Source organism: Ooceraea biroi, chromosome 11 (genome assembly GCF_003672135.1).
Source record: "Ooceraea biroi isolate clonal line C1 chromosome 11, Obir_v5.4, whole genome shotgun sequence".
Lineage (NCBI taxonomy): Eukaryota > Metazoa > Arthropoda > Insecta > Hymenoptera > Formicidae > Ooceraea > Ooceraea biroi.
Window position 1 is genome coordinate 5,822,323 of NC_039516.1, and position 14,557 is coordinate 5,836,879.

General features: G+C 37.1%; 2 protein-coding genes across 4 annotated transcripts; both read left to right on the forward strand.

Annotated features, from left to right (window-relative positions):
* The first annotated feature begins 3,590 nt into the window (after positions 1–3,590).
* On the forward strand, positions 3,591–7,831 carry LOC105275871 (uncharacterized serine-rich protein C215.13). Of its 2 annotated transcripts, XM_026973755.1 has the most exons (6): positions 3,591–3,677; positions 3,786–3,890; positions 4,187–6,277; positions 6,353–6,632; positions 6,788–6,887; positions 7,179–7,831. In XM_026973755.1, the coding sequence occupies exons 2-5, from the start codon at positions 3,866–3,868 to the stop codon at positions 6,882–6,884; spliced, it is 2,493 nt and encodes an 830-aa protein (XP_026829556.1). In that variant the 5' UTR covers positions 3,591–3,677; positions 3,786–3,865; the 3' UTR covers positions 6,885–6,887; positions 7,179–7,831. The 2 variants fall into 2 exon arrangements, with proteins under 2 accessions (XP_026829556.1, XP_011331342.1); XM_011333040.3 differs by lacking the exon at positions 3,591–3,677 and having other exon boundaries at positions 3,684–3,890.
* Positions 7,832–8,510: 679 nt separating this feature from the next.
* LOC105275870 (ras-related protein Rab-8A) lies at positions 8,511–12,489 on the forward strand. 2 transcript variants are annotated; one of them, XM_011333037.3, is made up of 5 exons: positions 8,512–9,233; positions 9,541–9,601; positions 9,758–10,103; positions 10,416–10,418; positions 11,089–12,489. In XM_011333037.3, exons 1-5 carry the CDS (start codon positions 9,110–9,112, stop codon positions 11,185–11,187), a joined length of 633 nt encoding a protein of 210 aa, XP_011331339.1. In that variant the 5' UTR covers positions 8,512–9,109; the 3' UTR covers positions 11,188–12,489. The 2 variants fall into 2 exon arrangements, with proteins under 2 accessions (XP_011331341.1, XP_011331339.1); XM_011333039.3 differs by lacking the exon at positions 10,416–10,418 and having other exon boundaries at positions 8,511–9,233.
* The last annotated feature ends 2,068 nt before the right edge of the window (positions 12,490–14,557 follow it).

Sequence of the window (14,557 nt, forward strand, 5' to 3'; positions counted from 1 at the left end):
ACGTAGTACTGCGCATTTGAATTGAATCGGTATAGTTTCTCCGGCTCGAAGCTTGGCGCACGGAACGTGTATTCGCTGTCCGAATTATGGATCTTTTTCGCGTGGTAAGTCTTATTGCATGTAAATTACGACGTATATGGCAAGTAGATCGATCATTTGTCGCATTAGACAAGAAAGCGGGGCGCGATCGTGCGCTATGTGCGCATAATGTAAGCGGTAAATGTACGCTGCAGTATCGCGGCAGCAGGGGGAGAGAAGTGAGACGTAAAACGCCTAATTTTCGTCTTATAAGACGGATTCTGGAAGATATTATCCACTAAAACCAACATATCCATAATAAGATTGCTTTGTAATATAATTTTTGTTGAATATATAGTAACACGTTTCTGTAATGAGCACCCAGGCAGCACACATTGGTTTCAAAACTGTTTCATAAACGTTTTGCCGTAACGTTTCATAACCATTTTATTGAAACGTTTATTTAGGAGAAAAATGTCCAACGAAAAAACGTTAGGAGAAACGTTTCTTTTTCGGCAAAAAAACGTTTCAGAAACCATCAGAAAAATATTTATCAATTCTATATATCAGTGCCTCAAAGATAGACAGAGTTAAGTCACAACATTTTTGTAAAAAACTAGATTTTTATATTTTATGAATTACTCTCTAAATTTCGTGTAGTGGAATCTCACTACTCTTTTGAAATATCACTTCAAGTAATAGTGATCTCAAAAGTTTCAAAAGAAAGGAAGAAGAAAAGAGTATTGGATCGGTTTTCCGGATGGTTATTTATAAGGTGATAACACAAATGTTACTTGCGAGAACGTCACGTCTGGCCATCTATCGGTCGCTTGGTGAATCAGAGGTGGGAATCACACACACTTGTGTTGATTTTTGTCTCTTGTTCCATAATCGAGTACATTGAAACGTATGATGTAAAAATAATTAATACTCGCAAAGTAAGTAGAAATTACTATTTTTTCTATATTAATTATATAATTTCAAATCAATTTAATAAAACACATTTTTCGTTTCTGTGGAAACGTGAAAAATATGTTTTTAAAATTTAGGTCTAAAAACGGTTTCTATTTAAACCGTTTCTTAAATAGTACTTTATGTTTCTTAGACATTAGATACGTCTAAGAAACATATATTAGGCTAACATGTGCTGCCTGGGCAGTGTATCATATTGGAATTCGAATTCGTGGAGCAACGATGAAGGATAAGATGGCGTCCCGGTGTTTGCTACCAGGAAACAATTTCTTATGCAGAACTGTGGTGAGTGTAGGAAAATAATAACCCTCATTTATTCTGGTAATATTTAAGGAGACGGGCTTCCTCACCGATTTCCTTCTAACAATCTTTTTTTAGGACCAAAATATACATTTCTACAAAGTTTGAAAGAAATCGGTGAGGAAGCCCGTCTCCTTAAGGGGGGAGCCTGCTTTAGAACGTTGAAAATAAGATATAATTTTACGAATTGTTTTTGGAGAAACTATACAGCGGATCATTATAAAACTTTTATGCATTTATTAGTACATGTTTAAAGATAAAAAAATTATTTTTTGATTTGAATATATCGCCTGTAGAGGTCCGTCTGGAGGCATCTTAGTGCAGCCGGCATTGTAAATTGGTGAGCATTCTCCTGCCTCCAAATTTCATCCAAACTGAAAAATTGAAATATTTTCTTGTTATTTATGAATTCCCATCGTCGATGAACCTTTAATATTCATAAAAACATTAAGTTAAACAATTATTTTTGCATGAAAAAGTTCAAAAACTTTGCCTAAAAATCGTACTTTTGTGTTCTAAGCTCCACCATTTTGGCACTTTTCAACTTTTTTCTTCTCTCTTTGGTTCATCGACGATGGGCATTCATAAAGAACGAGAATATATTTCAATTTTTCAGTTTAGACGAAATTTGGAGGCAGGAGAATGCTCACCAATTTGCAATGCCGGCGACGCGGCTGCACTAAGATTTCTCCAGGACGACCTCTACAAGCGATATATTCAAATAAAAAAATAATTTTTTTTATCTTTAAACATGTACTAATAAACGCATAAAAGTTTTATAATGATCCGCTGTATAGTTTTTTCAAAAACAATTCGTAAAATATACCTTATTTTCAGCGTTCTAAAGCAGGCTCCCCCCTTAAGCATTACCTTTATTCTCGATAATTGTTAGATTTGAGGCATTTGCCGTAAAGTAGTTGATTAAGCTGTATTATTTTTATTGTATATGATTAATCAAGTCCAAATATTAAATAAAATTTATATCAAGATTGGAACTTCTAATTGTAATTTTGAAGGAATTTTTATGATGCAATATATTGAGCAGTCAAGTCTAACAGTTATTTTTATTACATTTGTTACGGTACTACAATATGTATATCTGTAATTTACCATAAATATCGTAATCTTAAAAATTAAAGTGTTCAAAGTTGAATGTTGGTTTATGACTTGCAAATTATGATCAGTATCTCAAGAAATAAATATACATAATTAAAACTTTCGCTTATATAAACTACTTTTTACTAAGAGTTAATAGAAAAATTAGCAATTATTGCTTATACAACTGAATGTATCACAAACATTTATTTCGAATTTTCAATTCTAAAAAATTTTTTAAACTCATAAAAATCTATTTTTTATTCACTTATGTAGTCAAAAGCAATAATGTTTCTATTGTATATTCATTTAAATGTTTTGGAAAAGTACTTTATAATTAATTTCACATACTTTTCAACTAAATTTTCAAAATAGTTTATGACGGATATAAAGCTGTATCTATATTCAAGACATTAACGTACTGGATTAATTTTTCGTACCTGCAATTATATTAAACCACAGTTTCTTACATTAATTATTTTACGCGAGTGCTAGCTACCTGCAATCTGTGATAAAAACAGAAACAAAAATTCATAATAAGTTATATTATTATTGCTAATATACACATTGCCATTACATATATATATATATATATATATATATATACATATATATATATAGTCCTATGATATTCCTTATAATTAATTTTCATATTTTTTTTTTTTTTTTTTTTTTTTTTTTTTTTTTTTTTTTTTTTTTATAATTAAGTTCATTGTCAATACATTGTCGTACGAATAATGGTGAAATAAGATTGATTTGCCAAGGTAGGGTTCTGCGAAAAATGTTATCTAGAGAATCGCTTGATATCTGAAAGTAATCGTTAACAATAATACGTGCCATCATGGCACGCATCTAAATACTGAATTCTTTTTTATTGCGAGGTTTGCTCCTCAATGGGATAGTTTGATCGCTACAGCCCGCACGCCACGACCAAGGTACTATCCCATTTTTTAAATATTTGTTATATTATTTACATGAGTGACATATTACAAGATATAACTCATGTATATAACTTGTGTATTTACATAGAAAATATTGTCTAACAAATGTTTTAATTAATCTAACAATCAACAACAAACCACTAACAAACGATTCGTATAAACAAAAATGTTTAAAGTCGAAGTTGTCCGGCTAACTTTATTGAGGTTTGTGTTGGGGCCTTTATATTAGCGTCAGCTAAATACGTTATTATTTGAAAAGGAAGCTCGCCCGATGGCGGACGAATCAGGTAAACGCGCGGGAAGACGCAGATTGAAGCACCGCCATTAGCCAATAGCCGACAAAATAAAGAAGCAAGTATCCATCCAAGCTACTCCATGAGAGCTTATTTAATCTGTTAGTTTTAAACAAATAGTTTTCTCAAAAGATCACTTCAAGACTTATTATCGACTACTTTGCAGTGTTCAAAGTGATCCGAAGTGAGTTGACGTGTCGTGGCGTGTGAATCCTGTCGCAAACAACGCAAAAACTAAGAGGTTAGATGTCACCCAGGCGGACTCGCACAGGTGAGGCAAATAAACGTATATTTTCATGATCCATAGCCTTCGACGCGGACTAGTGACACAAAAGTTGTAACTTTTCTCGCTTAGGATTATTTTATCACGTTTTATCACATATTTTATCATGCGTGCTGCGAAAATTCCATCATTGATATTTATACTTTGATAACATGAAATGCTGTGATCGACTGAAATCGACAACAGCTCACTTAAATCAGCTGTAGATTCTTGGTTTGCTTCATGCGCTGTCGTAGATGTGTCGTCAGGAAAGATAGATCTTAAGGTAGCCTGTTACTTTGCAGCGACAACGATGGATCAATCACCGGAGCAAAGGACCACTAGATCTAAGGCACAAAAACTAAATAATACCAACAGGGATGCGATTAAATCGGTTGAGAAGAAAAGCCAGCAGTCACAGAGGAAGAAGAAATCCTCCAACGTTAAGAGTGACTCAGAAGGCAAGCAGAGCCCAAAATCATCTAAAGCCAAGAAAAAAAAATTCACTGAGTCCGTGAAGAAGAAAGGATCCCATCGGAAACTTATATTAACTGAGGAAGTGGAGGACATGGGTAAGTTTCTACTGCATGGAAATCTGAGCACGAGTTCAAACGAACTACGAGTTAAGACAGAATCAGAAGGTAAAGTGAGAAATAAGAGCAATACCAGTGTCCAAGTAAAGGAACTTACCAAAGATGGTGGTTCCCCGTTGAATAGTTCGCGTGACTTGAAACGGAATAAGACGCCTAGCAAAAGGTTGAAATGGAAAGTCGTTCTCACAGGTGTAAATATATCACCCAGCATGGTCACTCCTAAGAGCACACCACCTAAGCTCAGTCTGACGCCTCACAGGTCCAAGAAGACGCCGAAAAAATCACCGATCTCTTTAGGCTCCCCAAAGACGCACACAAAGGCTGTTCCGAGGTTATTCAAGAGTCCAAGAAAATTATCTCTTTCTAGCATATCTGGTCTGGAAAATACAGACAAGCCGAGTAGCGGCAAGACTCGCAAGAAGACGTCGAGTAAGAGCAAAAAGAACAGCTCGGGCGAATTGTCTCCGTCTGATAAGGATTCATCCGTGTCACCAGTAGAGAAAAGTAAACGTAAGAAGTCCAGTCTGAATCCAAAGCCAACTGTACGCAGATTTTCGAATCAGTCGAAGAGAGCACTGAAACCCCAAAAAACGAAGAAATCGAGCTCTCCCTCCAAGCTAAGATTGTCCTCGCCACATGTTGATAAAGATGCGTCGAAAATGTCGAGCCCGAACACCACGCGAAGTCTGGATGATGCGAGATCATCGAGAACCAGTACGCCTTCAGCCAGAAACCGAACGTTATTGGCGATTAAACGTCGATTGAATCCAAAACTGAGACTGCCACAAATGACAGCTTCGCAAATAAAGCATGTACTAGCGGGACCAGTGGTGTTAGTAGAGAAATTACCATCCGAGAACATACGCAGTACGTCAACAATTAGCAGGACTACATCAAATACCTCGATCAAAGTAAAATCTCCCTTAACGGAGAGACGGAACAGCTCCAAGAAATTAACACCGATTATAACGAAATCTCCCGGGAAGTTGAACGTGTTTGCTGACCGGAATTCGGGTTCCAAATTAAAGCCTAGTCGCGCGGGGGGATCTACCGACAGACTATCACCGAGGAACAAAGAGAACACATTAACGCAAAAAAAAGAGAGGTCGTCGATACCGTTAATGTCGTCCACTCCGCGAGAGGAGAAGATACCGCTAATGGATATGAATCTAACGTCTGCTACGCCTATTTTATCTCTGACTAACGTGTCTTTCAATACCAGATCAAGTCGCTCGAACACGCGGCTGTCCGATATAATGGATAAGAGTACAATCATTGCGAATATATCTAGGCCTTCTCTAATGGGTAGAAGTGTCAACGGTGCTAGTCGATCTTATTTGTCAAATGACACGATCCAGCAAACAGCTTACGAAACTGCTACTCCATTAAAAGAGGACAAAAATAAAAAGGATAATACCTACGAGTTGGAACAGTCACGGACAGTAAATTTGCAACGGATGATCAGGAAGCGTAGCTCAACCGACGCGAATTTAACTCCCAAAATGGACAACAAAAAGACTAAGGTGTGCTTCGTGAATGGGACATCCGACACAAACAGTGCTGGTAAGTCAATCAAGTGGACTGCATCGCGATCAAGCGTATCACAGAATAACACGCGAAGTAGTATCACGAGTTCGGCGCACAAATTGAGGCAGATGGAAATTCCGAAGTTTCGTCGAAGTCCGTTAGTTTCCGCTCTCAAGAGAAAATCAAGTCTGTTGAAAAGTGAGAGCACGCCGACTACTAGATTGAACATGACTCAAAATACGCCCAAGACTTTTGGCTCGGTCTTAAAGAAGTCAGGTAAGACTGTCTTTTGGTCGCTTTGTATCGTTTCGAGTTTACATGTATTTTAATAATCTGCTAATCTATTTGTAGAGAAGAAATCATCGGTGAAAAAGAAACCGGACTTCGCGAAAATACATGAAAGAATGTTTGCCAGATCGGAGTCCCTTGTAGACGCGAAGAAACGTTTGGAGAGCAGACACATGGCTGTTTTTGGGAACAAAGCTGCTCCCAAAGCAGATGAGTCAAAGAAGGAGGAGAAGAAACCATTGCCAAGTGATACAAATGACGGCACACATAACAGATTCGGATTCAAGCTGAGAAAGACTGAAGCTGTTAAGATTATGTCGAAGAAGCAACCTTCTCTCTCGAGGTAAAGTAAAATTTGTTGTAAAAGATAGAAGATTTTATAGATATCTATATAAGGCTAATTCATAATATTGTCAATAATAATCTTGACATAAATTAATAAAAAAATTAATAAAAAATTGCATGTTACAAAATATTATATATCAGTAATATTTCCAGGCAAAAACAACAACAAAAAGCGCGAATGGTGCTAAAAGGTGTACGAACAAATCGACGCTTCGAATTGCAAATGAAGTCTCGCAATCTAAATGTGTAATGTGTGCGTAAATGTAAAAGTCTACATCCTCTGACGTTTCTATTCCATTTTGTCTGATTATTATTTTAATGATTATCATGTCAGTTTTCTGAATTGAAATATTCTTACAAGTGTAAAATTAGCTTAAAAACTGTAAGAAGAATTTGGAGGGTGTTTTGTTTTTGTTTGTGGGTATTTGTATGTTGCTCGCGTTTAAACTATATATATATAATATATTCAGTAGATATTAAACGTCAGAGAGCAGTATTAAAGAGAAAAACATATCATAATGTCCGTCTTTTATTCTTGTTTTAGGAGACCACGGTCTTACTTTTTTCATGCACAGTATTGATTTATCATCATATTGATCTGCAAATAAAATATGAAAAAATAAAACATATTTCCTTCTACACAACACGTATGTACATGAATTTATATTTGCGATAAGTCTAACTTGTATCTATACAAATTCTTTATTTTCTAGTACAATCACATTATACCGATAAGATTTGAATTGTTCTAAAAATCTTTGCTTAAAAAGTATTAATATAATTGGCGTAAGAGAATGGTAAGGATTTAATAGCGGGTACAGTAACTTGTGTTTTTTAAGGTATCATCATTATAACGCATTTTTATCAATTGTTAATCCATCGATCATTTTTGAGTATCGAGATCTCGATTTGTCGGTAAAAAATCGACTTTGCTTCTGTATAGCTTAGTTATATTAAAAAATTTTAAGTTCTTGATCTATTTCTGAATCTATATTTCTGATTTAATTGGCCATTAAAAAGATAATTTATTTCTAATAAAATGTATCATAAGTTATTATTATTGCTACTACTAACGGTATTGTCGTATGCACTCAATGTCTCAAGATTTTAATTAATAAAACTAATAATATATCTTGTAACAAATGAAATCTGCACAAGTTTGTAAATGTGAAGAATAAAGAGAAGTTATTTCGAAAAGCTTTGCGTGCCTTGCCTACATTCTGTTCAACGGAAATTTCAATACTATGCGTACTATCGATGACGTGTCGCCATTTCTTTTTTTTTTAAAGATAGTGGTACGTTTGGAGAGTCCTTTAAATCATCGAGTGAAAGATTCTTGCAACAGAGAAAGGATCTACAAATTAATTTTGACCATTACGTTGCGTCTTGTAACGTAAGAAAAACAGAAAATTTCCAAACTTTGTTACAAAAGAAGTTTCACTAATTATTAGAGAGTTTTGAACTTGACATAAAGACATATAAATACTGACTGTATTTTCCGAGACAAAAGAGAGGCAATTTACGGGCTTTTGAAGAATAGCGATCAATCGATTACGTAAAATCCTATTTAAGTAAATTTTATTATATTGACTTAAAAATTATTTCTATCTCGTAAAAAATATAATATTGATATTTGTGAAACGTAGGTACAATTCAGGAGAGAAAGGAGCAAGTAGAAGAGAAGGCGAAAATAAGTAACGCCCGTAATGGACGGAATATCCATGGGGGAAATAAAAGTGGAAGAGCGGCAACCGACGTGCACAATCAAGGACAAGTGGCATCGGTTTCGTTCCTCAACGCAACGAGATTAGTGTAAACGCGGTTTGAGAGACGCACACGTGTCCGCGGCGCGACACGCATGCGAGGACGGTCGCCGTGTGGAGGTGCTGCGTGAGTCAAGGTGGCCACACGCGGGGGACGGACTCGCGGTGTTGAATGGCTGTCATCGCTTTTTATGACAGATGCTCCGCGCGATCAATTCGCTGTGTTAAATCGCAAACGGGCGCGCGCGTACGTGCGCGGTGAACTCTTTCTTCGCGAATCTCGCGCGTGTTGGACCACGCGGTCACTGCCCCGTGTTGTCATCGTCCGAACTGTGTTGAAATTTCGTCGGATTCAGAACAGAGAGAGAGAGAGAGAGACTCACACTCACACGTACACAGAAAGAGACCAATAGATCGAGAGAGAAAGACAGGGAGTAGGAGCATCAGAGAGGAAGGAGAACGCGCTTCGTCAAATGTCTCGCGGACGAAGCGGTTAAATATCTTCGGTAGGAAAGCAGAGAGAGAAAGAGATAGAGAAAAAAGAGAAAGAGAGGGAGACTGAGCCAGCTGTCTTGCGAGCAGCCCGTCGTGGGCCTACGTCGCGAGGAGGCATCGTCCGCGCCGAGTGGCGAAGCTGTGAGGTGATAATATCGCTCGGAGTGTCCAACGGCGAGTCCGTCATCATCGCCGAGTTATCGTCGCGCGCGCGACAATGGCAAAGACGTACGATTATTTATTCAAGCTCCTGCTGATCGGGGACTCCGGCGTGGGCAAGACCTGCGTGCTCTTCCGCTTCTCCGAGGACGCGTTCAACACGACCTTCATCTCCACTATCGGTACGTGCGACGTGTAGGACGATAGGTCTCTCGTATCGCCGACCCCCGCCGACCCCCCTGTCATTTATATCAATTGTCGTCGGTCGCTCGGTCGCGCGCGGGATTAGCCACGACGCGCGGTTTGCGTCCGGGGTGTGTCTCGCGAGGATCGTCCGTACGAGGAGCACATTACGTCGAGTTCCCCCACAGTAAAGTGATTCATCATCGTGCATCGCATACCGGTCATTCGCTCTTATCTTAATGGCATGCCCTTGCGGCGCGGTGTGCCCTGTCGGCGCTCGCGACTGATTATCTTCTTGTGTTGCAGGCATCGACTTTAAGATACGCACCATCGAGTTGGACGGCAAGAAGATTAAGCTACAAATATGGTAAACACCCTTGTTGACCCGTTCCGCTTGCTGCGCACACTTGTCGCTGCTCGATTTGCATCGGACGATTTGCTTGGACACGTTTAGCGTAACTTATCCCGAAGCGAAAGTGACATGACATGACATATTTTCTCACGTGTACGCCTGCACTTACAGGGATACCGCTGGACAGGAGAGGTTTCGCACCATAACGACGGCGTACTACCGCGGTGCGATGGGGATTATGTTGGTGTACGATGTTACGAACGACAAAAGTTTCGAGAACATTAAGAACTGGATTCGGAATATAGAGGAGAACGCGTCCGCGGACGTGGAGAAGATGTTGTTAGGTAATAAGTGCGAGCTCACGGACAAGAGGCAAGTGACGAAGGAGAGGGGCGAGCAACTAGCGGTTGAATACGGGATTAAGTTTATGGAGACCTCGGCGAAATCTAGCATCAATGTGGAGGAGGCTTTTTATACCCTGGCACGTGATATCAAAGCAAAAATGGAAAAGAAACTGGTGAGAAAATACGAATTATTTATATTGCGCGTACTTTGACACTACTTTCCGAATATCGTGCCTATTATCCAGCTGTGGATAATTGCGTTCACTGTGTGTGTCATTGACGTTCACTCTTCAACATGAGCTTTAGAAGCTTAGCGTAGGTCTCAATGAACAGATGAAATAATAATATAAATTGGAAAGAGGGATAAGCTAATTCGAGCGTTAATTTTCACATGAATATTCCTCTGGTTTATACTACGAAATAACCGCTGTTTCTCTGTTTCCTGTCTCTGTTTCTCTGTGTTTGGTGCTGGTCTATCTTGGCAGAAGGTAACTTTTTTCGTGTTTTTTAGTTAGTCTCTAATCCTACATCCGTAACAAAGCAGCGTTTCCGACTAACATTAACTCGGGAGTTTATAACTAGCGTACTGATTTCACCACATGTCGTATTATTAATATACCGTATACAGGCACGTTTTTGGCTTTTGTCCATTAACTTATTTTGTCGTTATCGTCGTGTTTCTCTTGCACGTACACACATATGCCTATTAAAAAGCTATTAAAAGACATTTAATATCTTCCCGCTGACTTCATGCTAATCAAATATGTACATTAATTCAAAAAGCACTCCTCACTGTACGTAAATGAACTTTGCACCTCTGATTTATAATGTCGATTCATATCAATTTTATAGCAATTTGATTTTACATTGCAATTGATATACGTATAATAATTAATATCTCTAATAGTGATTGTGTGTTTCCTTACTGTCGTAAATAACAGTAAGATACAAAACTAACTGCTTATAATACACGGCTATGTTGTGCCTGCACTTACCGATACGCGCTGTCTTTATTACAAAATTCCGTTGCTTGCTGATAACAAACAGGTTTTATCGTGAGCAAAGCGTATGAAAACCAATTCTGAAATGAATATCGTGCATTAAATGTATTTATTTATCGTCATGCATTCCTTTAATATTGCGTTTTATCTTACGCAGGAGGCATCGAATCCACCGAAAGGCGGCGGTCACCAGTTGAAAGCTTCGGAACCACAGAGGAAGCCACCCAGTTGGCTTGCCCGTTGTACTATACTCTGACCCCCCAAATATTATCAGCTGTTCAACGAGGCGCATCTATTTACTATTATCATTATTTACTTATGTTCATTTCGTCGAACAAAAGCGATGCTTCGCGAAGCCTTTCGCGTCTCACGCATCGGGCTTAGCGGGTTTACTCCTTGACAATGATGAGATGTTCGCATCGTATTAAAGGCTCAGAGGTTACTTGCATGAACGCGTCTTTCGCCGAAGAAACCCTCAGAGGAGAAAGTGTTGGACCTTTCCGTTTTATCTTGTACGAGAAACGAGCATTGTTTTATTTAAGTTTAATACAATTGACACGATTCACTGCACGCTCCGGTTTGTTAATCGACATAGTTAAACAGATTTAGCCGATAGAGTCGCGGTAGGTCAATCCGAGATCCAACGATCTCACTTACACCTTGTGATCATCTCGGCCACCTCGGGGATCGGATGATGTGATTTGTTAAATTAGTTGAAAGCGCCACGCTGTATTTGTAGTAGAACACAATGGACTTCTCCTCTGGTTTTCTTACATTGATTCGCGGGTACGGCTGATTTTTTTTTAATCGAAGGATCAATATTAAGTATAAAAGTTTTTAGTACGTGTTACTTAATCTTTTATGGCAATAGGATGAAGTATACATTTCCTCGTGCACGAAATTCCACATCGTTTCAACATGACTTACATTATGTGTGTTTCTCGTTTTATTGGAGGACCATGTGTCTATAAAAGTATATATAGAAACGTACACATCACACACACACGTACATACATACACATGTATACACACACATACACGCGCGCGCGTCATGCAACATCACAATGATTAAAAATGGCAAAAAAACTAAATAAAATTAAGCAGTATATAGGTATCGCAAAACCGTTTTTATACTGTTAAGAAGATAGCTTTTTCACAAAATTAACGAGAAAACATAAACTAGAGCATTAACACACTGATGTAATTAAAATGCCTTGTGGCGAATTGAACAAGAACTTTATAGACAATTTTGTTACACCACCGATGTATAAGTACGTATATGTCGGTGTCATAAGAAGTTTTATTAAGTCTGAGAAAACAAAGGGCAACAATGTAAGAGTAGCGTACAAAGCTTGGTTTTTCGACAAAAAAATTTGCATCGATAAAGATAAATCTGTTTGCAGGATCTACCATAAGGAAGAAAAGAAAGAAAAATTTCTCTTTATTCGCTGGTCGTCGTAATGTGCATCTTACGAGTTTGCATTTTTACTATCTGAACTTGTTCAACTTATACTTAAATATACACGATTATTATAATACATTTTTTATTAATCCTGTATATGTGTGTGTATTTAGTGTGTTTAGCAGAAAAGTCCTGTCCTGTTATCCTTCACAGATAATTCCTTGGTGTCCGGATAAATGTCGGAGTTATCGGATTTTCCTGCGAATCCCATGCCTCCGATCGATATCGACATAAGGATACATTTTGATTCTTTAATCGTAATTAATGATCATTTAAAATGAGATTCTTTGATCACTTCTTCGTTCTTTTGATACACGGCGTGAATTCCATCGTCTCGATCAAGACCAACGACCGCTTCAAAGGATTTTTACAGGTAACAGGTGCTCTCGTTGGAGCCTGACAATTTTTTTCAAATCACTAATGATTTTCATGAACATTATTATACACATTGTTATCTGTTGTACGACGCAGAAAATTAAATCTTGTTGCAGGAAAATCTTCAAATTAATGGAAGAATCTCGCATCGAGATTAAGACAAGTTAAGCTTGAGAATACAGCCACAAATGTGTGTATATAAAGTTAAAAAATTACGTAAAGTAATATTTTATAAGGTAGTAAAATATGTTGCTGTCATATTGTTGCTGTGTGTGAAAATAACTTACACGATCGAATTAATCAATAACGAGAATGAGGCACAAACTGTTGCAGTACATTCGAGTTCTTTGAATCTTTCTTCCAATTTCGTTGTTAATGGCTCTTTTCTGATGCAGGCTCTACTTTAAACTTTGAATTCGCATTTTGCATTCAGTCTTTCTCGCCCTCGCGATCGCAGCTTTCATCTGGAAGCTCGTATTGTTTGGCCAGCGTATTTGACGTGTCACTGAACGCTTTCGACCTGATTTTTCATTTGCTGCTGCTATTCGTTTACCGCCTTCGCAATCTCTCTTAGCTGCATTTTTAACTTGGAAGAAACTCTGCGCTCTTTCTCCAACTTCAATCACGCGTTATACAAAGTATGATGATGAGTTTCCAGAAGTCATCTGCTCACAAGACATCCTGCACTTAAATGTACGTATTATAAAATAATTTATATACACATTAATTTTGGCGTAATTTTAAGTGTTACGTTTGTATTGTAATCATTAAATCGATTATCGAAAAGAGATTGTTCCATAACTGTTAGAAAAGAAACCGTTCTTTTTTGAAGGAAACATGTAGTAATTATTTTCTTGTATAGCAAACAGTTTTATTCTCAAGCTCCAATGCAGAGAATAACTTTCTGCGAAACGATTAAATAACTTTCCTAACTTATTTGTGCAGAAATAATTCTCTCTGCAATATTCGATTCAATACTTCTTGTTATATACAACTTAGAATGAGTATTTTAAATATTTAAATATATTGCAATATATTTTATTAAATTTCTTTATCAGTATCATCAGTTTTCATATTTTTATGCAAAAAAAATTCCACGAATAATACATTTTAGCCGAGTGTAAAAAGGATTTAGCTTCAAATACTAATATCAGTATAAAGTCAGCAATTATATTATATTTACACACGTTATATCGTTTTACTTTTCGTATGATTTTTCGCGAAATTCTAAGTAATTAATTATGATTAATATTAAATGTGGAGTCTACATATTTACATTTTTTAATGTTAATTATGCTTTATTATATTCTTTAATCTGTTTAAAATAGATTTTTTTTTATGAGATACATGTCGAAAGATTTGAAAGGATTAAAGCTTTTATACGTTATATTTATTTTATCATATTACATATTAAAATATTTTTTTCAGAATTCCTTAACTTTTAGTTCGTTCTTCTTTATGAATATTAAATTTGAGATTTGAGATCACATTTGCAGCTCGTCCTCATTTTTCACGCCTAGAATATTCAAATAGTACTAGACTACATATCCTTTCATTATTCATTCTCATGTATGTGGTATTACATTCCACATAAAAAGAGAAAAAAGATAGGTCACAGATGTTTAAAACGGGAACAAAGCGATTCAGATCTCCTCTCTGATAATAATACTTCTATATAGTCTTTCTGGGGTGTCTCGTTTCATTTGCGTTTTCTTTCCGCGTGATTATATAAGTACTTAACAATCGTTCGTAAAGGTTTAATCAATAAATATCAGCAAATAATGTACAA

What these genes read in the sequence shown, in the direction of transcription:
- LOC105275871 (XM_026973755.1), top strand. Translation starts at nt 3,866, where the DNA reads ATGTCACCCAGGCGGACTCGCACAG. An exon ending in CTCGGTCTTAAAGAAGTCAG is followed by an intron (nt 6,278 to 6,352) that starts GTAAGACTGTCT and finishes ATCTATTTGTAG; the next exon opens with AGAAGAAATCATCGGTGAAA. An exon ending in AAGCAACCTTCTCTCTCGAG is followed by an intron (nt 6,633 to 6,787) that starts GTAAAGTAAAAT and finishes TAATATTTCCAG; the next exon opens with GCAAAAACAACAACAAAAAG.
- LOC105275870 (XM_011333037.3), top strand. Translation starts at nt 9,110, where the DNA reads ATGGCAAAGACGTACGATTATTTATTCAAGCTCCTGCTGATCGGGGAC. An exon ending in GACCTTCATCTCCACTATCG is followed by an intron (nt 9,234 to 9,540) that starts GTACGTGCGACG and finishes CTTGTGTTGCAG; the next exon opens with GCATCGACTTTAAGATACGC. An exon ending in AAGATTAAGCTACAAATATG is followed by an intron (nt 9,602 to 9,757) that starts GTAAACACCCTT and finishes CTGCACTTACAG; the next exon opens with GGATACCGCTGGACAGGAGA.